This window comes from Cajanus cajan, chromosome 2 (genome assembly GCF_000230855.2).
Source record: "Cajanus cajan strain Asha chromosome 2, NIPB_CcT2T_4, whole genome shotgun sequence".
In the NCBI taxonomy this organism is placed as follows: Eukaryota; Viridiplantae; Streptophyta; class Magnoliopsida; order Fabales; family Fabaceae; genus Cajanus; species Cajanus cajan.
The window spans coordinates 65,865,621-65,887,649 of record NC_138518.1 but is presented as its reverse complement, the minus strand read 5'-3'; the positions used below and the strand labels follow the sequence as shown (position 1 = coordinate 65,887,649).

General features: G+C 35.2%; 2 protein-coding genes across 7 annotated transcripts; both read right to left on the bottom strand.

Moving 5' to 3' along the window:
- Positions 1-2,326: 2,326 nt before the first annotated feature.
- LOC114915368 (uncharacterized) lies at positions 2,327-21,544 on the bottom strand. 6 transcript variants are annotated; one of them, XM_083068745.1, is made up of 11 exons: positions 21,097-21,542; positions 20,798-20,881; positions 20,657-20,702; positions 18,325-18,404; positions 13,898-14,185; positions 13,560-13,810; positions 13,256-13,468; positions 13,083-13,175; positions 12,902-13,003; positions 2,894-12,816; positions 2,327-2,640 (listed from the first exon to the last, which is right to left on the bottom strand). In XM_083068745.1, the coding sequence occupies exons 5-10, from the start codon at positions 14,181-14,183 to the stop codon at positions 12,628-12,630; spliced, it is 1,134 nt and encodes a 377-aa protein (XP_082924871.1). In that variant the 5' UTR covers positions 14,184-14,185; positions 18,325-18,404; positions 20,657-20,702; positions 20,798-20,881; positions 21,097-21,542; the 3' UTR covers positions 2,327-2,640; positions 2,894-12,627. The 6 variants fall into 6 exon arrangements, with proteins under 6 accessions (XP_082924871.1, XP_082924872.1, XP_082924873.1 ...); XM_083068746.1 differs by having other exon boundaries at positions 21,118-21,542; XM_083068747.1 differs by lacking the exon at positions 18,325-18,404 and having other exon boundaries at positions 21,097-21,544.
- On the bottom strand, positions 14,869-18,283 carry LOC145954473 (uncharacterized). The gene is made up of 4 exons (XM_083068743.1): positions 15,712-18,283; positions 15,313-15,624; positions 15,112-15,217; positions 14,869-15,028 (listed from the first exon to the last, which is right to left on the bottom strand). Exons 1-4 carry the CDS (start codon positions 17,946-17,948, stop codon positions 14,888-14,890), a joined length of 2,796 nt encoding a protein of 931 aa, XP_082924869.1. The 5' UTR covers positions 17,949-18,283; the 3' UTR covers positions 14,869-14,887.
- Positions 21,545-22,029: the final 485 nt, after the last annotated feature.

The window sequence follows — 22,029 nt, the reverse complement described above, 5'->3', positions numbered from 1 at the left end:
TCTTTGGAACATCATTATCAAAAGGAATAGAGGGAGACAGGTTGACCAAGTCCACTGCAATTCTTAATGGTTCACCTTAAAAGGCTTTAGGTAATTTGGCTTGAGAGAGCATGCATCTGATTCTATTATTAATTGTGGGGTCTTTGGAATTGTCTTCTCAAGCTTGATGTCATGGTCCTTGCCATAGTGCTTAAATGGAGCCTTTATATTCACCACCATTATTTGCTTTGACACATTTCAACAATTTGTTTATTTCTCTTTCAACACTACATGAAAGTGCTTGAACACACCAAGTAACTAATATTTGGATTTCAAAGAAAAAGCCCAAACTTTTCCAGAAAATGAAAAAAAGGTGTAACCATTAATGATTTTAGCATTCGTAGTGCAAACATCAGTGTGATCTAAATCCAAGACATGGGCCTTCTATGTGGAGGATAAGTGCAAAAAGAACTATGTTACTTATCAACAATGAAATTATAACAAGTTTCAAGAGATGTACTTTCAATGGGAAACAACCTTGAATGACAAGAGTATCGAGACCCTTCTCATTCAAGTGAACAAGTCATTTGTGCCATAAATTTGTAGAGCAATCCTCAGTTGCATTGACTTGAGTTGTAGACATTTGTGCCATAAGTTTGCATATCCAATGGTTATTAATGTTGCTGGAGAGAGGCTGGAGAGAGAAGATTGCAGGAGAGGATCCAAATTCTATAACTCACACCCTAAAACAAAATTACTCATTTTCTCCTTATCTCAATGAACATTAGAAGAAGGATGCACAACTCTGAGATGATCTTTAATGACTTTTGGTAGGCAAACTTCAATTTAGAAAAAAGGAACATAAGTGTAAAACCTGAAAATTAACACTTTCTTTTTCAAAACTTCACGTTTTTTTTTATAATCATAATATTGGTACGAAGTATCCACTATCAAAAGTAGTGATTAATTTCCGCTAAGAATTGTCGTGCACTCAAAGTGAGTATTCTCCTTCCAACAAAATTTATTTTAAGCGTGCTTGACATGGGGTAATTTAAGGATGGGTGACCTTCTGGGAAGTTTGTGGGGTTTGTGGGGTTAATCTTTGATCCAAAAAGCATACGAATATCTCAAAAAGGGTTATCCATGAAGAACTCTGATTGGTGAAGGGTTCTGACCAACGAGGAGTTGCGTGAAGTGTCATGAAGTGGAGCTGCTGAAAGGTCAGATATGTGTTATTTAGTATAATTTTTAAAAAGTATTATCAATAATACCCACAAATAAAATTCGTGGGTAAAATCTATAGGTAATTACCCACGGATTTTAATCCGTCAGAAAATTACCCACAAATTATAATCCGTCGGTAAATGTTTTAGACGAACAATTTTTTTATGGATTATTGTCTGTCTGTAATCCGTCGAAAATGAAGTGTTACCCACGGATTTTTTGGATTATCCACGGATTTTGATCATCTATAATTTCAAAAATTCTTGTAGTGAAACTTTACTTTTTTTTGGATAATCATAATATTGGTACGAAGTATCCACAATCAAAAGTAGTGATTAATTTTCGCTAAGAATTGTCCGTGCACACAAGACGAATATTCTCCTTCCAACAAAATTTATTTTATACACAAGATCAAAATTCAAACTTTAAACAACTTGGCTAAGGGGCACAAGCCGCTATCAATTGTGTCAATCAATGTTGATCAAAACTTCACTTTTTAAACTAACACTTTTTCCCCTTAAATAAATAAAACATAATTAATTATAAATAAATCCAAAAAGCACAAAAACAATTATAAAACACCACTACAAGAAATTCGTTATTTTGCGGCGGTTTTTTCTTCATTTTGCGGCGGTTTTTGCCCCCCTCAAAATAAATAATGGCGTTTTAAAAAAACGCTGCAGTTACGTTCGCCACTAGCATTATACGGCGATATTTACCAACCTCCGCTACCTTTTTGCATTCTGCGGCGTTTTGTTTAGCGGGGGTTTTTGACCTCCTCAATTTGAATGATTTTTTTTTTTAATTTCACAATATATTTTATTTTTTTAATCTAAATTACATTTAACCTGTATAAAAATAAGGAGATACTCATAACATAATCCAAATTCCATTGTTTAGCGGGGGTTTTTGACCTCCTCAATCTAAATGATTTTTTTTTTAATTTCACATTATATTTTATTTTTTTAATCTAAATTACATTTAACCTGTATACAAAAAAATAAGGAGGTACTCATAACATAATCCAAATTCCATTGGATAATATTAACTTTTTTATAAGAGAAAAAAATTAATGGGAATATACAAACTATCAATAGAAACCCATAATATAGACAACAAGATGTCAAATAAAAAAGACAATAACAACATAAAAAACAATGGTAATCAAACATTTGATATCTGTTACAAAACTATAAAAGAGTAACAACAATCAAAGCAAATTCAGAAGTCCAAGTTGACAGCAAATACAACACCACAATATATAACCAAAAGAAACAAAGTTTTTACAACACTATAAATCCAAAAATCATGATAACCTAAAGCAGTCTACAATATAAGAAACCAAGTCTAAATATTAGACTGGCTATTCAAGTTGCTACCACCAGATGATCCTCTAGCATCTAACGGCGATTCAGGTTCACTTCCAACGTCACTAGGCTGAAATAAGAAAAATAAATTAATATCAGTACAATTTAAAGATAAAGGAAGTGTAATTTAGTCCTAATATATAATTCCATAATTCAAGTGCAATCTCCAAGATCAAACTAATAAGTATGTTAAGAAATAAAATTGAATAAAATTGTCACTTGTTGAAGCAACAAATAAGAGAAAGAAAAAACAAGTAACCTAAGCCTATGCAATCACATCCAATATTACATTCAATCATCAAATAATAAGTCATAATACTTACTTGTGAATGAAAGAAACTAGCCAATTCATCAGGAATTTTTCCTTCCTTCATTATCATATAAGCCTTAAGGGCATTCAATGTTCCTTGTAGTTGGGACTCCAAAAGATTGAACTTTTGCTTGCACTGGTTAGAACATGATGATGATGAAGCAACATTGGATGAAGAGAGGCTCAAATCACTAATTCGAAGTCTAGTATTACGGAATGTATTAGTAGGAGCTGCCCCCATACCCATGCATCTCACTCTCCCAGAGTGTTCTGGCCCAAACACTCTACCAACAACATCATTAGGAGAAATTTCAGATTCATCTGTAGTGCTTTGGGTCAGACCAACTTCAATTTGTTCCTTTAATATGCATGCAAATCAATATCACTATAAGCATCTAAACCACTTGATGGGTTCCCTCTCCATGAAATGACGTAGAGATGAAGGAGAGGAAGCCTTGCCCTTGATCTAGGTTCAACAAGGAAGACAAAGGTAGGTACTTGGTGAAGGAAAGGAAGTTGACGTGAGAAGGGAGGTGTTTGGGCGGAAGCTATTTAGGAGATGGTGTTTGGTGATTTAGGTTGGCTCACTCCAAGGTAGGTGGAGGCCACTCTAGGTATCACTCTCCAAGGGTGGAGAATGAAGGTAGGCTAGCCAAATTTAGCTAGGGACTAAGGATAGGGACTTGAGGCATAAGAATGCTCACTCAAATTCATATACATCCAAAGTATTTACAAGTGGTGGGGTGTTGGGTATTTATAGGAGGGGAGGCATCTAGGGTTGCATTTGGAGTAGGCAAATGCATTCCAAATGAAATGCAAATGAACCCTAGATGCAACTTGGTGGCCAAGGATGGAATCTTTGGGTTTAGATTGGCTATATCTAGGTGCATGATAAGACCATGCAACCTTTACCCTCCACTTGGGCCTAAGCCTTTCTAACACCAAAAATAGACCCAATAAGCACCAAAAATGTGTCACCCTCTAATTAACACCCTAGCCCAAAATTAAAAACCCTAATAATCTAGAGCACCCCATAATACAAGGGTAAAATGGGAAATACAAAAGAAAATAAATTCTAAGTCCTAAACACCCCAAAATACAAGGGTAAAATTGGAAATACAAGTAAAATAAATTGTATGACTAAAATACCCCAAAATACAAGGGTAAAATAGGAAATTAAAGACAAGGGCAAAATAGGAATAAAGAAATAAATGCTATAAAACCTAGGAGCTAAGGTCCAAAAATGGCCTTACTATCCCATTCCTCTTGCCTCCTTTAGTATATCACCTCTTGGTCTTCTCGACCTTAGTGTTATTCCATCATTCCCTCCCTCTTGAAAAGGATTTGACCTCAAATCAAGAGGTTCTTTATGGTGGACGTCATGACCAACAAAAACATAAAAGTAAGCATGAGAGGTAATAGTATATGATATAGATGGAAAGTGCATCCTAAGAGGAGTGCCACTAAAAATGCTAAAAAGATTTTCTAAACTAAAAAGACTAGACTCCCTAATGCTAAGGATAGGATCCTCCCCATGATGAAGTCTAGGTGTATAACTAAAGCCTAAAAAGGTAAAAAGACTAAAACTATAGCACACTAATGCATTAGTCCTAAAAACTAGAACATCTTGCCTAAAGTACCCTATGTGGTAACCTAGGCATTTCCTAGAAAACAAAGGAAATACAACTAGAAAATTTCCTAAGCAATTTTGGATTATATTATTTGTTGGATAGTTATGAAAAGAATTTGTCACAAGGAACCTTGAAGGTTCATATGTTATATCCAACAAATAATATATTCCATAAATTGGGTGCATTATTGACACAACTAAGGTAGGAAAAGTCCTACACAAAGGAAGGCTATCTACCTTGGGCACCACCAAGGAAGTAGCACAAGAAGTGGAACTAAGTGAAGTCCATTTCTTCTTCACTAAATCTTGAAGTTGAGATTCTTTTTCTTTAAAAAAGGTTTGTTTTTGAATCTCCACTTCATGACTAGTGGCAACATGGGAGAAAGAGTTGAGGTCTTGATGAATAAAGAGAGTTTCTTTTAAATCATTTTTAATGGGAAAGTGACTCTCTTCAAGCATAAGCCCTTTGGAGGAAACATTATCCTCCTTACTCTTTTCTAAGAGTGTTTGTTGTTTTTCATTTTCTAACCACTCTTGAACTTTTTCTATGCTTTTCTTCATTTTTTCTTTCTTTTCTATTTTCTTTTCTTTTTCTTTTCTTCTAAGTTCTTCCTCTCTTTTTGTATTTTCCTCCTCATGCATACTCCTAGGGACTCTAACTTCTTTTCCTATTTGAGATCTAGTTGGAACAATCCTAGGTTTGGATCCACTAGTTTCTACCAACTTTGCAAGTAAATTTCTTATTTCCTCATTATTCTTTTCAAACTCTTTTTCTTTTTGTCTTAATTCTTCCTCTCTTTTTATATTTTTTCTTAGGTACTCCTTGAGTTGCCTAAGTTCATCCCTAACACTATACCTAGTACTACAAGAATTATGACCATGTGCACTAAAATGATCACTCATCTTTGATCAAGAAAAAGGTTTTCACAAATTGTTTTCAAAGGGGTTAGAAAAGTTTTCACAAAGAGTGAGTGATAAAAAATGGTTTTCACAAAAGGTTTTCAAAGTGCAAGATAGGTAGGAAAAGGCCTAAGTGTACAAAGTGAACTTTCAAGGGGAGGTGGACTACAAAGAATCACTTAATAACCAAACCCTATCAAGTAAAAATCACTAAGCCTTTTCTACTTTTCTTACAAAACAATTTGGAACAACAATAAAGTGTGTGTGTGCACGTTACCCCTAGTAGGCAAATAGCAAGCCTTCTAAACGAATTTGAAGACAAAGATAAAAGCCTAAACAATTATACTACCAAAAGCTCTAAAACATGCAAAAGGAAAGCACTTAAAACATGTTCTAGTCGAGGTCCTAGGTGAAGGTTTTCAAATCACCTTCAACTACACGAACTAAAACCAAGTTGAAGAGGTTTAGAAATGGCCAAATTACAAACCAAAAGAATGAAACCAAGGCCAAAAACAAAGAGGCCGAAAATAGAAAATTTCAAGCAAAAATTATGCAAAACAAGAATTTAAGTCTTCAAACTCCTCCACTTGGGTTCCTTCACAATGAGCAAACTTGTTAGACCTCTCCAAGTGTTTGTTCACTCCTTTTGATGTGGTGTAAATCCCTCCAAAGGCTAGGCTTGGATTCGGTTCACCCCTCCACTCAAATCCACCAAAGGTGTGAAAATTGACTAGAGTGGTTTTTCACCTACAATCAAAATGAAACCAACCCAAAGCAAGAGTCCAAGAAATAAAACTGAAAAGCACAATTAGGAAAGGCTAAAATCAGAGAGAATTTATGGAGACAAAACAAAAGAGGCCAAGAAAGACAAGCAAAAAAATTAAGACTCAATCAAAGAAAGGAAGCACACAAAGAGTAATCCTAGAAAGGCACTAGAATTAGGTTAGTGTTTAGTCCACTTGATTAAGTCCTTTATATGTTTCGGTCCAGCCAAAGGTAAGGTCCCAAATTAAGGTCAAAATGTCATAAGTCCAACTCCCAAATGCATAGGTATTGGTCCAAGTCCACAAGTCTAGCAACAAGTCCTTTTTGGTCCAAGAATTTTTTTTTGTTCTAGTCTTTTTCTTTCTTTTCACGGCAATGTTTTCTTTTATATGTCTTGGGTCCGAAATTTTTTTGTTAAATTAAGCCCAAATGTTGCTTAGGTTTTGCACTTGTGGATGGTCAAAAATTAGGTTAAACTTTAGGAGAAGAGAGGATGACAAGTGGCGTTTCTTAGTGGTTCCTTAAGGAATCTTTTTAGTGGAAAAGGTTTGTACTAGTTGGTACAAGTTGTTGGCACAATTTTTTTTTTTTTTTTTTTATAGCCACCTCTTAGATTCTTTTAGGGTTCCTTTAAGCATACAAAATTAACCAAAACAAGTGGAATGCAAGGGAAAGAGTGGGCAACAAGTTATATGTATGTGCAAGGAATCATTTCACACATGGAAACTCAAAATTACAAGGAACATGCTAGGACTATTTAGCATGCATGAATGACCTCTAAAAAGCTTCTAAATGTCATGCCCACTATCATGCAATATGGCATATATTTTGTTCATGTGTTTCATGCAAAGTATTTGGCACATACATGGAATTTATGTAGACAAAAAAATATAGGAAATAGTAATGACAAAACTTAGGTGGATTCAAAAATCAAAAAGCATGTTTATGGCATTTTCATATGAGACTCAAGAAAAATGAAAAGCATGGCAACCCTAAAAAACATGGAAACCTAAAATGACATGGAAGGCTCACAAGGACAAGGTGTGAACCCTAAAGCTATTCGGCCACACAAAGAAAGCAAGGAGGAAGAAAGTGACCGAAAGCAAAAAATAACAAAGAGAAGACTCAAAGAAGACACAAAAAGATTAGATGTTACCCTTGTAGAACCTTGGCTCTTGATACCACTTGATGGAATATCAATAAGGCCACGAAGCCCAAGGGGTGACATTTTGAAGGAGGCAAGAGGAATGGGTTAGACTTGAAAACCCATGAAGAGGAATAAGCCTACTTTTTGGGCCTTAACTATGTTTACTTCCAAATTTTACCTTAGGGGTATTTTAGGTATAGAATTTATTTTCTTTGTATTTCCAATTTTACCCTTGTATTTTGGGGTATTTTAGTCATAGGATTTATTTCTTTGTATTTCCCATTTTGCCCTTGTATTATGGGGTAATTTAGATGCTTAGGACTTTAATTGGACTAGGGTGCATCCATTAGGAGGTGACGTATTTTTGGTGAGTCTTGGACATATTTTTGGTGTTAGAAAGGCTTAGGCCCAAGTGGAGGGCAAAGGTTGCATGGACTTATCATGCACCTAGTTGTAGCCAATCTAACCCCTTAGATTCCATCCTTGGCCACCAAGTAGCATCTAGGGTTCATTTGGCATTGCATTTGGAGTGCATTTGCCTTGTGAATTTCGGCCATGCATTGCTCCAAATGCAACCCTAGATGCCTCCCCTCCTATAAATACCCAACACTCCACCACTTGTAAACACTTTGGATTATAGTGATATTGAGTGTGCATTCTTGCCTCATTGTCATTCTCCTTAGTCTTAGGAACTCCACGGCCCCTCCCTTCTCCTCCTCCCTAAACCACCGTGAGTGAGTGAGCTTGGCCTTCCTTGGTTGGCCTTCACCACCCTAGTGAAGTGAGCTAGCCAAAAGGAGCATCACCTCCACCAAACACCTTTCCTTCACCTTGTGCGCCACCTTCAACCACCCTAAACACCAACCTTTCCATAGTTCTAGGTAGCCTTTGGCTAACCTCCTTCCATCTCCACCATAAAAGCAAAACCCTACTTAGGTCTCATCCTACACTTGGATGATACTACCTTGAGCAAACCATCTTCACCATCATCTATTTGTGCTTCCGCCTACATCACCTCCATTTTGGAGTCTCCCTTGTTGAACCAAGATCAAGGGCGTGCATGGAACTAAGCCACCTTCCATCAAGTGGTATCTAGAGCCATGGTTCTTCAAGGGTAAATGTTTCCTTTCCTTGTCTTTCCTTTGAGTCTTCCTTGTGCTCTATTTTTGTATTCGGTCATTTCACTTCTTCTCCTCTCTTGACCGAATATATTTTTGTGTGGTTCATGCTTGTTTTCCTTGAACCTTCCATGTTTTAGGTTCCATTGTTAGGTTGTCATATTTCTATGCTAGGTTGAGTATTACATGATCATGCATTTTTCTTTTTGAATCTACCTATTGTTTTGTCAATTTACTTCCTATATTTTGTTTTACACATTTTCCATGTATGTGCCAAACACCTTGCATGAAAACATGAAAAATACCATGATGCATACATCTTAAAGTGGGCGTGTCATATAGAATTCCTATCTAGGTCATTCATGCATGCTAATAGATTCTAGCATGTTCTATGTTGCCATGATTTTCCATGTGTGAACCTCCTTGCACATGCTAGAAAAACCGCCCATCTTTACCCTTGCATTTTCACTTGTTTAAGTTTATCTTTTGTTTGCCAAGAACCCTAAAAGAATCTAAGAGGTGCTGGACTTTTTGTGCTAAACAACTTGACCTAAATAGTACAAAACAAAATCCACTCAAAATATTCCCTAAGGACCTCTAAATTCACGCCACTTGTCTTGCTCCTATGCTACATATTTTTGACCTAATTTTGTGCCACCACAAGTGCAAAACCTAAGCAACTATTTGGGCTGAAAACTTAAAAAAAAAAAAAAAAAAAAAAATTGGACCCAAGGACATTTTAAAAGCCAATTGCCGTGACCAAAAGAACAAGAACAAAAAAAATCTTGGACAAAAAAAAATACCTTGGACAAAAAGGACTTGTTGCTTGACTTGTGGACTTGGACCAAATTACCTTAGCATTGGAGTTGGAACTTGACCATTTTTGGACTTATTTTGGGACTTATACCTTGGCTGGACCGAAATTACTAAAGGACTTAATCAAGTGAAACTTAAACACAAACCATTCTAGTGCCATTCTAGGTTTAATTCTTTTGAGTGCTAGCTTCTATTGATTGAGTCTTAATTTTTTTTGCTTGTCTTTCCTTTGATCTCTTTTGTTTTGTCTCATCTTAATCAATCTGAGTTTAGCCTTTCATAATTAGCCTTTTCAGTTTTTATTTCTTTGGAACTCTTGCTCTTGGTTGTTCTCATTGACTTGTAGGTGAAGCACCTAACTAGCAAAGTAGCAATCCTTTGGTGGATTGAGTGGAGGAGTGAACCAAAACCCAACCTAGCCTTTGGAAGGGTTTTCACTAAACCAAAAGGAGAGTAAACACTTTGGAGAGGTGCTAACACGTTTGCTATTTGTGAAGGAGCCAAAGAGAAGGAGTTTTGAAGACTTAAATTTCTTGCTTTCATTTTTTTACTTTGTTTTTCTTGCTTTCGGCCTCTTTGTTTTAGGCCATTCCTCTTTCCCATTTGGTTTGTAATTTTTGGCCATTTTAAACCTCTACAACTTGGTTTTTAGTTCGTGTAGAGAAGGTGATTTGAAAACCTTCACTAGGACCTCGACTAGTGTCTGTTTTAAATTGCTTTCCATTGCATGCTTTATAGCTTTACTAGTATAATTGTTTAAGTTTTTATCCTTTGTTTCCAAAAACGTTTAGAAGGCTTAATTTTTGCCTACTAGGGGTGCGTGCACACACACACTTGGTAGTGTCAAAATTGTTTTGTAAGAAAAGTGGTAAGGGCTTAGTGATTCCTACTTAAGAGGGCTTGGTTATTAAGTGATTCTTTGTAGTCCACCTCCCCTTGAAGGTTCAATTTGTGCATTTAAGCCTTTCCTACTTATCTTGCACCTTTAAAAACTTTTTGTGAAAATCTTTTTATCACTCAATCTTTGTGAAAACCTTTTTAGCTCTTTGTGAAAATTTTGTGAAAACCTTTTTGATCAAAGATGAGTGAGCATTCTAGTGTTCATAGTCATAATTCGCGTAGTTCTAGATCTAGTTCTAGGGATGAACTTAGGCAAATAAAAGAGTACCTAAAAAGAAGTATAAAAAGAGAGGAAGAAGCAAGAAGAAAAGAAAAAGAGTTAGAAAAGAATAGTGAAGAAATAAAAGGGTTGCTTATTACCTTAGTTGAGAGGAAAGAAAATAGTGAATCCAAACATAGGGTTAACTCAACTAGGTATCAAAATCAAGAAAAGGAACTTAGAAAGAAAGAAAAGGAAAAGAAAAGTGTAGAAATAGTTAAAGAATGGTTAGAAAAAGAAACACAACCAACACCCTTAGAGAAGAGTAAGGAGGATAATATTTCCTCCAAAGGCCTTATGCTTGAAGAAAGTCATTTTCCCATTGAAAATGATTTAACAAAGACTTTCTTCATTCATCAAAACCTTAACTCTTTTTCTTATGATGCCACTAATCATGAAGTAGAGAATCAAAAACAAACTCTTTTTAAAGCAAACAAATCTCAACTTCAAGATTTGGTGAAGAAGAAGTGGACTTCACTTAATCTCACTTCTTGTGCTACTTCCTTGGTGGTGCCCAAGGAAAATAGCATTCCTTTGTGTAGGATTTTTCCTACCTTGGTTGTGTCAATAATGCACCCAACTTCAAAATTGAATAATTTGTTGGATACATCTCATGGTGTCTTATCTTCTAATTTTGATCTTGAAGGAAGTTCAAACTTATTTACACTTAACTTGGCTACTTCCCTACAAGACAAATTTAGATTATATGATTTTTCTAAACACATCTTAACACCTTTTTCTCTTACATATCCAACAAATAATGCAATAAAAAGTTGTCTAGGAAATTTTTTAGTGGTACTTTCTTTGTTTCCTAGCACATCTCTAGGACATTACCTTGTACACTTTAGGCAAGATATTTTAGTTTTTAGGACTCATATGTTAGTGTGCCATAGTTTTAGTCTTTTTACCTTTTTAGGTTTTAGTTATACACCTAGACTTCACTATGGGAAGGATCCTATCCTTAACATTAGTGCGTCTAGTCCTTTTAGTTTAGACAAGAATTTTAGGAGAATGTGTTATAGTTTTAGTGTTTCTACCTTTTTAGGTCTCATTTATCCATTTAGACTTTACAGTAGAGAGGATCTTATCCTTACTATTGGGGAGTCTAATCCTTTTCATTTAGACCATCTTTTTCGTAGGATACATTTTCCATTACTATCATATACTTTTACATCTAACGCTTATTTTTATGTTTTTGTTAATCAAAAAGCCCATCATGACGAACCTCTTGATTTGAGGTCAAATCCTTTTCAAGAGGGAGGGAATGATGGAATATCAATAAGGCCACGAAGCCCAAGGGGTGACATTTTGAAGGAGGCAAGAGGAATGGGTTAGACTTGAAAACCCATGAAGAGGAATAAGCCTACTTTTTGGGCCTTAACTATGTTTACTTCCAAATTTTACCTTAGGGGTATTTTAGGTATAGAATTTATTTTCTTTGTATTTCCAATTTTACCCTTGTATTTTGGGGTATTTTAGTCATAGGATTTATTTCTTTGTATTTCCCATTTTGCCCTTGTATTATGGGGTAATTTAGATGCTTAGGACTTTAATTGGACTAGGGTGCATCCATTAGGAGGTGACGTATTTTTGGTGAGTCTTGGACATATTTTTGGTGTTAGAAAGGCTTAGGCCCAAGTGGAGGGCAAAGGTTGCATGGACTTATCATGCACCTAGTTGTAGCCAATCTAACCCCTTAGATTCCATCCTTGGCCACCAAGTAGCATCTAGGGTTCATTTGGCATTGCATTTGGAGTGCATTTGCCTTGTGAATTTCGGCCATGCATTGCTCCAAATGCAACCCTAGATGCCTCCCCTCCTATAAATACCCAACACTCCACCACTTGTAAACACTTTGGATTATAGTGATATTGAGTGTGCATTCTTGCCTCATTGTCATTCTCCTTAGTCTTAGGAACTCCACGGCCCCTCCCTTCTCCTCCTCCCTAAACCACCGTGAGTGAGTGAGCTTGGCCTTCCTTGGTTGGCCTTCACCACCCTAGTGAAGTGAGCTAGCCAAAAGGAGCATCACCTCCACCAAACACCTTTCCTTCACCTTGTGCGCCACCTTCAACCACCCTAAACACCAACCTTTCCATAGTTCTAGGTAGCCTTTGGCTAACCTCCTTCCATCTCCACCATAAAAGCAAAACCCTACTTAGGTCTCATCCTACACTTGGATGATACTACCTTGAGCAAACCATCTTCACCATCATCTATTTGTGCTTCCGCCTACATCACCTCCATTTTGGAGTCTCCCTTGTTGAACCAAGATCAAGGGCGTGCATGGAACTAAGCCACCTTCCATCAGTTCTGGCCCAAACACTCTACCAACAACATCATTAGGAGAAATTTCAGATTCATCTGTAGTGCTTTGGGTCAGACCAACTTCAATTTGTTCCTTTAATATGCATGCAAATCAATAACAAAGTTAAGAATATTGAAATGTGAAATTTGTGAAAACAACAAACAAAGGTTATACTTACCCCTATTGTCTTTGCTGTATCATTTACATAAGATCCATCCTTTCTCTTATGAGTTTCAATAAACAGTTTTCCACGACTAGGATTTTGACCAGTTTCCAAAAACTAATATGGGAAAAGAAAAGGTAAAAATGGGTATTTAATTTTGTAAAGTAGTAAAAAGTTTCAACTTTAGTGTGATTACCATCTCATGCCTTCTTCTTGCATTGGACTTAGAACCACCTGTATGTGGAATTTTTTGCTTGCCTCGAATTTCTTTATTCCTTCTACAAAGCTCCTATGAACAATGTTAATCTCATGGTAAGGATAAAATATTTAGGGATATTAACAAAACAACAAGAAAAGTATCACTCTTACCAATGTCGATGGTTTCATTCGATAATTAACAAAATGAGCCCATTGATCCTTATCTATACCTACTGGCACATTACTTATAATTTCATCTCTAGTCTTGGTAGGATCATTGAACTCATTCCATAAACTTTGCCTGAAGGCAGCCCACTTCTTTCCAATACTAAGCTTACAATATCGTATTGCAGTAGCTTCAATGGTCCTAAAACAATATTTTGGCTTAAAAATAAAATAGTCAATTTTTATGTCATTTACATGTATCAGTAAAATAAGTAGCAATAAAAAGTTATATATGCATAATATTTCATACCTTTAAGATTGTTAAATAACAATCATCAAAGTAACATTTAGGCATGCCTGTTTTCCCTGACCACCTTTCAAAATTGATTGGAAACAAGTTACAATCAGTTGCTAAGATTCCACAAAATCCAGCAAGTAGACCTTGTGCCTGTCCAAATGCTTGGCCTTGGTCATCAAACTCCACAACGATGCGTTCCCCACTAGGTAAGTTATTAACTTCCCTAACCTTTATCTTAATCTTCTTTATAACTCCTTCTGAGTCTTTAACAAATAATCAATTGACTTAATCACAAGAAAATAATTAAAAACAAAATATCAATCAATTACAAATATATGTAATGTATATACCTATGGCATCAACATTCCAATGTTGTGAAGACTCACGATCAGTACGTCTAGATGTTGGAGCTTGTTGTGGGAACTCTTCTTGTGGGGTTTCTTCTTGTGAAACCTCATTTGTTGGTGAGGAATCTATTGGTGGTGAAACATTTGATGGGACTTCAACAGATGGTGAAGGTTCTCTAAGATTTATTGTGGGTGAAGAATGTGCTTGAACTTGTGTTAGAGGATTAATATCTCGTTGTGGTTGAGGTGCTGACTTTAGTGGATTCTGAAAACGTTTAACCTTTGGCATGGCTGCATGTTATATGATAAAAGAAAAAAAGATAAGAGGTAAGATATATAACAAATTTGTAAATGTAACTTAAACATGTTATAATAATGAAACAACATTTTCAATTATAAAATATGAAACCATTACCATTAAATAAAGCACCATATTAACTATGCTTTTAATTCAACTGTGTGCTGCTAAGTTTGTAGCAATATTTGTCTCAACTATATCATCATCTAAGTGGTTTGTAGCCAATTGCAAAAATTCATCATTAAGGCCAAAAAATTGGTCAAGCTCTTGTTGTTGGTATGGCTCATTCTCATATATTTCATCTTCTACATCTTCTCCCATTTCATATAAATCTCTTGGCTTTAGATGTACAGCAACACTCCATCCTTCATTAACCACATCATCAACATAATACACCATTTGTGCTTGAGATGCTTCAATATAGGGTTCATGTTCTTCACGATCACCAACATGAATCAATCTATTAAAATTAACACAATTGAAATTCCAGTCATCCTTCTTATATCCTCTATGATGAGTAGTATCAGCCCATTTACATTTTAGAAGAATAACCTTGAATCGACCATAATAGTTAATCTCAATGATGTCTTCTAATTTCCCATAATATGGTAAGTCTGCTTGCCTTAAGTTTCTATCAACACTACTTGCAACACAAGATGTGTTAGAGGTTAAGAAAACTCCACTATTCTGTGTTTTCAACCCTTCTCCCGAGCTAAAGTTCGAAATTTGAACCCGTTGATATTGTAACCGGTAAATCTTCTTGCATTATCTAATGGACCTCGTGCTAGAAACTTTATATCAGCAGACATTGTGTTTATTGAATCTGGATTCATAATCTAGAAAGAAAAGGAAGTAATAATGTTTTCGATTTGATAGTAAATATGAAAAGTAGAAAGAAAACTACTTATTTACTACGCACCCTTTTTCGAAACCAATCAACAAACTCCTTATTGACTCTTTTTTCTATATCTGTATCTGAAGGTCTTCTTCCCCTTGTACTCCTCTTTATGAATTGTCTAAATTCACTACATAAACAAATATGCTTATAATTAATGAGCATGGCTAGAATATTACAAATAATATAATAAAAATTAATTTAATGTTAACCTCATTTACTTACTCCACAAAAGGCATGACAATTGCACAATTTAAAAGCACATATCTATGAGCTTGTAGTTTTTCCATTTGAGTTAAAGTGAACATTGAGGAAGCTCCTACTGGTTTACCCATTCGAGGGAAGATAGAGGACATTTCATGTGTCTCATTCTCATTTGGGTCATCACAAACACGTCTAGGCCTATTAAACCTTGTCTCCATATCTTCTATGTATCGTGAACAAAAAGTAAGAGACTCTTCAGCTAAGTAACCCTCAGCTATAGAACCTTCTGGTTGTGCCTTATTTCGTACAAAAGACTTTAAATGACCTAATTCCCTATAAAAAAAAAGAATGGATAATATAATTAGTCTAAAGAAGTGGAACTTATTTGAAAAAATACCTCAAAAAGTATCTTTTGTTTACCTTTCCACAGGATACATATATCGATAATGCACAGGTCCTCCCAGCTTTGCTTCATCTATTAGATGGACAGTTAAATGAATCATAACTGTGAAGAATGATGGAGGGAATAACATTTCTAGGTGACAAAGTGTAACAACAATCCGATCTTGGAGCTTATCAAGGTCTGAAATGCTCAAGCATTTACCACAAAGAACTCTAAAAAATGAGCAAAATTCCACCAAAACTGCAGTCACATGGGTTGGCAATAAATTACGAATAGCTAATGGCAACAATTGCTCCATAATAATATGGCAGTCATGACTTTTTAACCCAAAGATCTTTTTTTGCACATCATCAACACATCTTGAGATATTACTCGAGTACCCATCTGGTACTGTAACATTTTTCAGATTTGCAAGAAACAACTTTTTGGCTTCACCTGTCAGTGAATATAAAGCAAGGTGATATGATCCTTTATCATCTGGCCAAAGGTCAGGCTTTATGCCCATATCTTTTAGATCTTTTCGAGCATTAAGATTATCTTTTGATTTTGACTTATCGTGGAGCAAAGTATATATGATATTGTCACATACATTTTTTTCTATGTGCATAAAATCTAGATTATGACGCAACAAGTTGGACTTCCAATACGGAAGTTCAAAGAATATACTCCTTTTATTCCATTGCTTAGTTGCTTGTCTAGGTCTTTTTACTCTACCATGTTGCATTGCTCCTCTCCCAAATGTAACATTAAGACTTTCCACTTGCCTTAAAAGGTCAACCCCTGATAATTTTAATGGTGGATTTCGTTCCTCTGTGCTTCCATCAAATCGAACACGATTCAATCTAAATCTATGATTTGTGCTCAAAAATCGACGATGACCCACAAAACACCATTTTTTACTGTGAGGAAGTCGACAAGGTTCTGCGTCAAAGTTACAAGTTGGGCAAGCCAAACCTGTATGTGTATTCCAACCAGATAGAATACCTAACCCAGGAAAGTCACTAATTGTCCACATGAGAGCTGCTCTCATTTTAAAAGTTTCATTTAATGATGAATCAAATGTTTCCACACCATTATCCCATAACTCAATTAACTCTTTCACCAAGGGTTGTAAGTAAACATCTATATTATTTCCAGGCATCTGCTTTCCTGGAATGATCATTGATAAAATGAAAGAAGTGTGTTTCATACATATCCAAGGAGGAAGATTATATGGAATCAAGAACACTGGCCAAATGCTATATGCAGAACTCATGGTTCCAAAAGGATTGAAACCATCACTAGCAAGGCCTAAGCGAACATTTCTAGGATCTAAAGCAAACTCAGGGTGTGTCAAATCAAATGTCTTCCATGCCTCGCCATCCCTTGGATGCCTTAACAACCCATCTTTGTTGCCCCCCAAAACATGCCATCTCATATGCTCAGCAGTCTTACAACACATAAACAATCTTTGCAACCTTGGTTTTAATGGAAAGTAACGCAAAACCTTTGCAGCTTGCTTTTTTTTCTTCTTTGGGTTCCATCTCGATGTACCACAATGCTTGCATGTTTGCAAGTCTTTATCATCGTCTTCCAAATATAACATACAATCATTTGGACATGCATCTATCTTGGTGTAGTTAAGGCCAAGTTTGGTAATGATTTTCTTGGCCTCATAAAAGGAAGGAGGTAATTTTGCTTCATGAAATGCATCTCTCAACAAATCTAGTATCATAGTCATTGCCTTGTCACTTAATCCACACAAAACTTTGATATGATATAATTTTATTATAAATTCTAGCTTTGTGTACTTGCTCCCTTCATATAATGCCTGGTTTGCATCATTGAGAAACTCACTAAAGCCATTATGATTTTCTCTAGGCTGCTCATGTAATCTTTCATTTCCACCTGATGCTTGCGACGTCGTTGCATTAACGATTTCTTCCTCCCAGTGCCCAAATGCATCATTAACCATTGTTTCCATTGGATTTGCAAAGTTGAATGACTCTTGTGGACCATCTTCATCTGTAGAAGGCTCTAATATTTGTTTCTCACCATGAAGATTCCATAACACATAATTTTCAGGAAATGGTCTACAAATCAAATGGTCTTGTACCACATGTCTAGTTTGCCATTTCATAAATCCACACTTTGGACATGGACAACGTATAGTATCCCCAACAGCTCCATTTTCAAATGCAAAGTCTAAGAATTTACTCAAACCAATTGAGTATTCAATTGTATTTCGTGACTTAGAAATCCAAGATTTATCCATTGGTCAATATGAATTTGATGCACAATATGAGATAAATAAGAAAATTCTTGGCCGGATGACGAGCAAATTTTTACACAAACATGCTGTCATGAATGACAAGAACATTTTTATACATTGTCAAATAATAATTCCAAATCCATAACATTAAATTCACAAAGTATATTCCTAACTTTTTAGTTTATCTAAAATTACATTCTCTTAAATCATAAAAAATATATATTAATAAATAAGCTAAATTTGATATGAGACAAGTTAAAACACATGAAATAAAATAAATAAGCATGATAGGGCATTGATGGAAAAACAATATCACAAAGTTAAAAAGACAAAAATCAAACCAGGATTAAAGTAAAAGAAGAGATGAGATTTGACTTACTTCAAAGTAATTTAAGAATCTTTACACTTTTACGTGGTGGTGCAACCTTGAAACCCAATTCTTAGAAGGATCTTAAATTCCTATTTGAAAATTCAAATAAAATATAGTTATAGTTATATGTCAAATACTACACCTTGCCGGTATCATTTTTCATAAAATAGAGGAATAAAACAAAAACATTATTGTAATGCTACTAGTACAAGCTCAAGGCTGCCAATAAAAAAGACTCCTAACCTTAATTAAACAATAAAATAAAAATAAAAAAAACTTTGGAGACTGTACTTTGATGATATATGCTATGGGTTTGTGTATTCTGCACGTGCTAGGTTTTTTTAGATATATTTAATGAGTAGATAACTTATTTAGGAGGAAGATTCTCTTTGTAAGTGGAAGAAACCACCACCCCACAGCATACAAAAGGAACGAAATGCCGAACCCATAGAGGTAGCAAGGGAAAAGTCAAATAAAGATATAAGGAAATTCCAACTCAAGTCAATCAAGGAACAATTGCAGAGACAGCTGCTGCATTTGGTTGAAACAGCTGCTGCACTTTGGTTGAAACAGCTGCTGCACTTTGGCGTTAGTTTGTGCAGCTGAAACAGCTGCTGCATTTGGTTGAAAAATAGCAGCTAAAACTGCACCTTTGGCTGTTGCTGGTCCTGCAATATTGTTCCCCAAATTGGCCTCAAAATTCACAGCTGCATCTCTAATTAACTCCCCCGAAACTGCACCAATATTAGCAGCTGGAATTGGAATTATTTCAGCAGATTTTGCAGCTGAAACAGCTGCTCCATTTGTCTGAATAGCAGCAGCTAAAACTGCACCTTCATATGCCACCTGGTTGCCTTGTGAAGCGGCAGCAACAGCCCCATGTGCTACTTGCGGTGCAGCAGAATTTTGTAATGATGCAAATGCAGCATTGACTCCATTCGGTGGTCTAGCACCATCTTTAGAGAGAGGCTTAGAAGGAGGGAATACGTTGGCCACACAAGGCCAAGGACATAAGTTTTCCACCATGCCTAAGCATGGAAAAGTTGAAAACTCCAAGAGGAAGAGGTGGTTCTTGGTTGAATCTTGGAGAATTCCCAAAAGTGAATTTTGTACAAGTAGATACCTTTTTTCATCAAGTTAATATATCTATATATATATATATATATATATATATATATATATATATTATATAAACTTTTATCCTTTTATACTGCGGTGAAGGATTTAAATAGTTTATATGAAATTTTAAGTTTAGTTTTCTCTGTTATCATTAGTAACATACAAATTTAGAGCTGAGGGTACAAAAGTGGAGAATGATGACTAAGACAACTAGAGTTGCATTAACTGGGGAAGTGGTAAGTAGAATAGATGGTCCCCTTGAGCTGAACGTTTTGTTGCTAGACTACGACTAGCTGAATTAGGTATTCAACAAGATCAGGGCATTTTGTTGAAAGGCTATAACTAGAGCTGAACTGGGTATTCAACAAGAACTGGACATTCTACTCAATAACTAAATCATCAAGGCCTCTATAATAAGACTACACAATAAACAACTACATATAGAAATTTACATTAAACCGCATACAAAGTAAGATCCCAGCATGTACCGAGAGATGTAATCTAAATAAGGATTATTCAAATAAAAGATGTGAAATACGGGGATAAGCCTTAAGTTGGTTTGATATCAAATAAAAGAATGAATTGAACTATAAAGTCCTAATCTTTAAGGCGATTTGAAGATCACATACCACTTTCAACTGTGATTATGATCTCAAATAATTAACACAAACACAGACCAATAGTCCAATACTAGAAGTACAAGTTGATTAGAACCAGCAAGAATTACCTTGTTATCTTCCAACCAAACATGATACAGAAAAATAAATATGGATCAAATTTATAGAGTAGAACCCAAGTTTTCAAGTATGGTTGCTATGAAGAAATCTGTGTGAAATATGATAACAAAGTATCTCAAAGCCACTTAAATATTTCTCATTCTCATAACTATAATTATATTAACAAAATATCAAAGCCTAGATACACTGAATGTAACGAGAAGGGTAGATAATTGATGACCTTTACAACTAAGTCCATACTCCAGATAACTTTGATGGAGCATAACATATAACATATAAGGTTAGACGAGTGCTTATTGACACATCAATTATAATCACTGAATCATGCATAAAAACTACATGTATATAAAATATTGGAAACAAAATAATCCACTGTATAAGGATGAATATTTTGTATAAAATATTGATTATAAATTTAGATTAATTCACACACACCAGCTAAAAAAACCAAAAAAACAGAAATTTTAAGAATAAAAAAGTCATACCTAGCTAGCAATCAGAGTACGTAGAGCAGTTGATGAACTTCAGGCCCTTCAAGAAGAACGCAAAGTACTATTAGTTTTTGCTCTATATCATTGTTTGATGTATGCATTTCTCTTTAAATAATTTAATGTTATGTTTTTTACCTTCTAGAAAGTGACTCCAGAGACAGCTGAAACAATTGATCAGTTCCTGGTGAAACTGCGAGCTTGTGCAACAGGGGAATCAACCTTCAAAATTCAGGGGCTCATTTCAAAAGGAGGGTAAAATTAAAAAGAAAACTGTATGCTTTGTACTGTAGAGTGAAAGTGAATCTAAAAAAAAATGAACAGAAAGGGAAAAATGTAATGCTTTCATCTCCCTTAGACCATTGTGACTGTCAAATTATTTGACACATCAAGGCCTTCACAATGGCTTTTACCAAAGCTGAGAAGATGCTACATACCCTATTGAAATGAGGCCCAACCTGAGAAGATGTTACGCCTTAATGTCGTCGTCTAGGGAGGAGAACGTGGGAGGAGCGACGCACGGATGAGCGAAGCCGCACGCACGAATGAACGGAGCAGCGCCGCTGAGCGGAGCGGTGGAAGTGGAAATGGCTGAACGGAGCAATGCGCGGATGAACGAAGCGGTGCCCTTGGATGGAGGAGCGGAGTCAGTAAAAGGTAAAGGTGGTGAAAATTGGAGGGATTAATTGGGTGAAAATAAATTGCGGGAGAAAATGGTGAAAAATTTTCAGGAAAAATTGCCTCTGAATTTGGGAGGGCATAAACCTCCTCAAAAAATGATAAAAACCGCCGCTATCTTTACAATTTTGGGCGTTCCCCCAAACCGCCGCAACTCATGTTTATTTGAGGGGGTTTTTAAAACCGCCGTAAAGTAACCCCCACTAAATAGCATTTTTTTTGTAGTGCACATATATGAAATAATTATTTTACAAAAAATTTCTCAAACTTTATTAATTAAAGCAATCACAATTATTTTAAAAGCTTTAGAATTATTTTATAAACTCATTTTATTAATTAAAATATTCTTTTAATAATTTATAAAACTTAAGATGTCTATATTGAACATCTTTTAAAAGTTAGAGAACCAAATTAGATCATTTTAAAATAGTGAAACTAAATCGAATATTTCATAAATATAGGAGCTAAATTAAACAAAAAATTATTCAACATTTTTTTCTCAAGATAAATTTAAATTTTCTTTTACTTATTCAATAAATTATTTTATTAGATAACCATTTCATTTTGTAATATATGTATTTTTTTTTAAAAAAAATTTAAGTACTCATCTTATTGTCATTCATGATAAGAAGATCCAAATTTATCTAGATATTTTTTTTTATAGAATTTTTATTATTTAAGTTGATCCTATT

Bases quoted from the DNA above. Each gene is read 5' to 3' on its own strand.
- LOC145954473 (XM_083068743.1), bottom strand. From the start codon at position 17,948: ATGGATAAATCTTGGATTTCTAAGTCACGAAATACAATTGAATACTCA. The intron at 15,625-15,711 runs GTAAACAAAAGA...TTTTTTTTATAG, and splicing joins TATATGTATCCTGTGGAAAG to GGAATTAGGTCATTTAAAGT. The intron at 15,029-15,111 runs GTGCGTAGTAAA...TTTTCTTTCTAG, and splicing joins TTGATTGGTTTCGAAAAAGG to ATTATGAATCCAGATTCAAT.
- LOC114915368 (XM_083068744.1), bottom strand. From the start codon at position 5,413: ATGAGTGATCATTTTAGTGCACATGGTCATAATTCTTGTAGTACTAGG.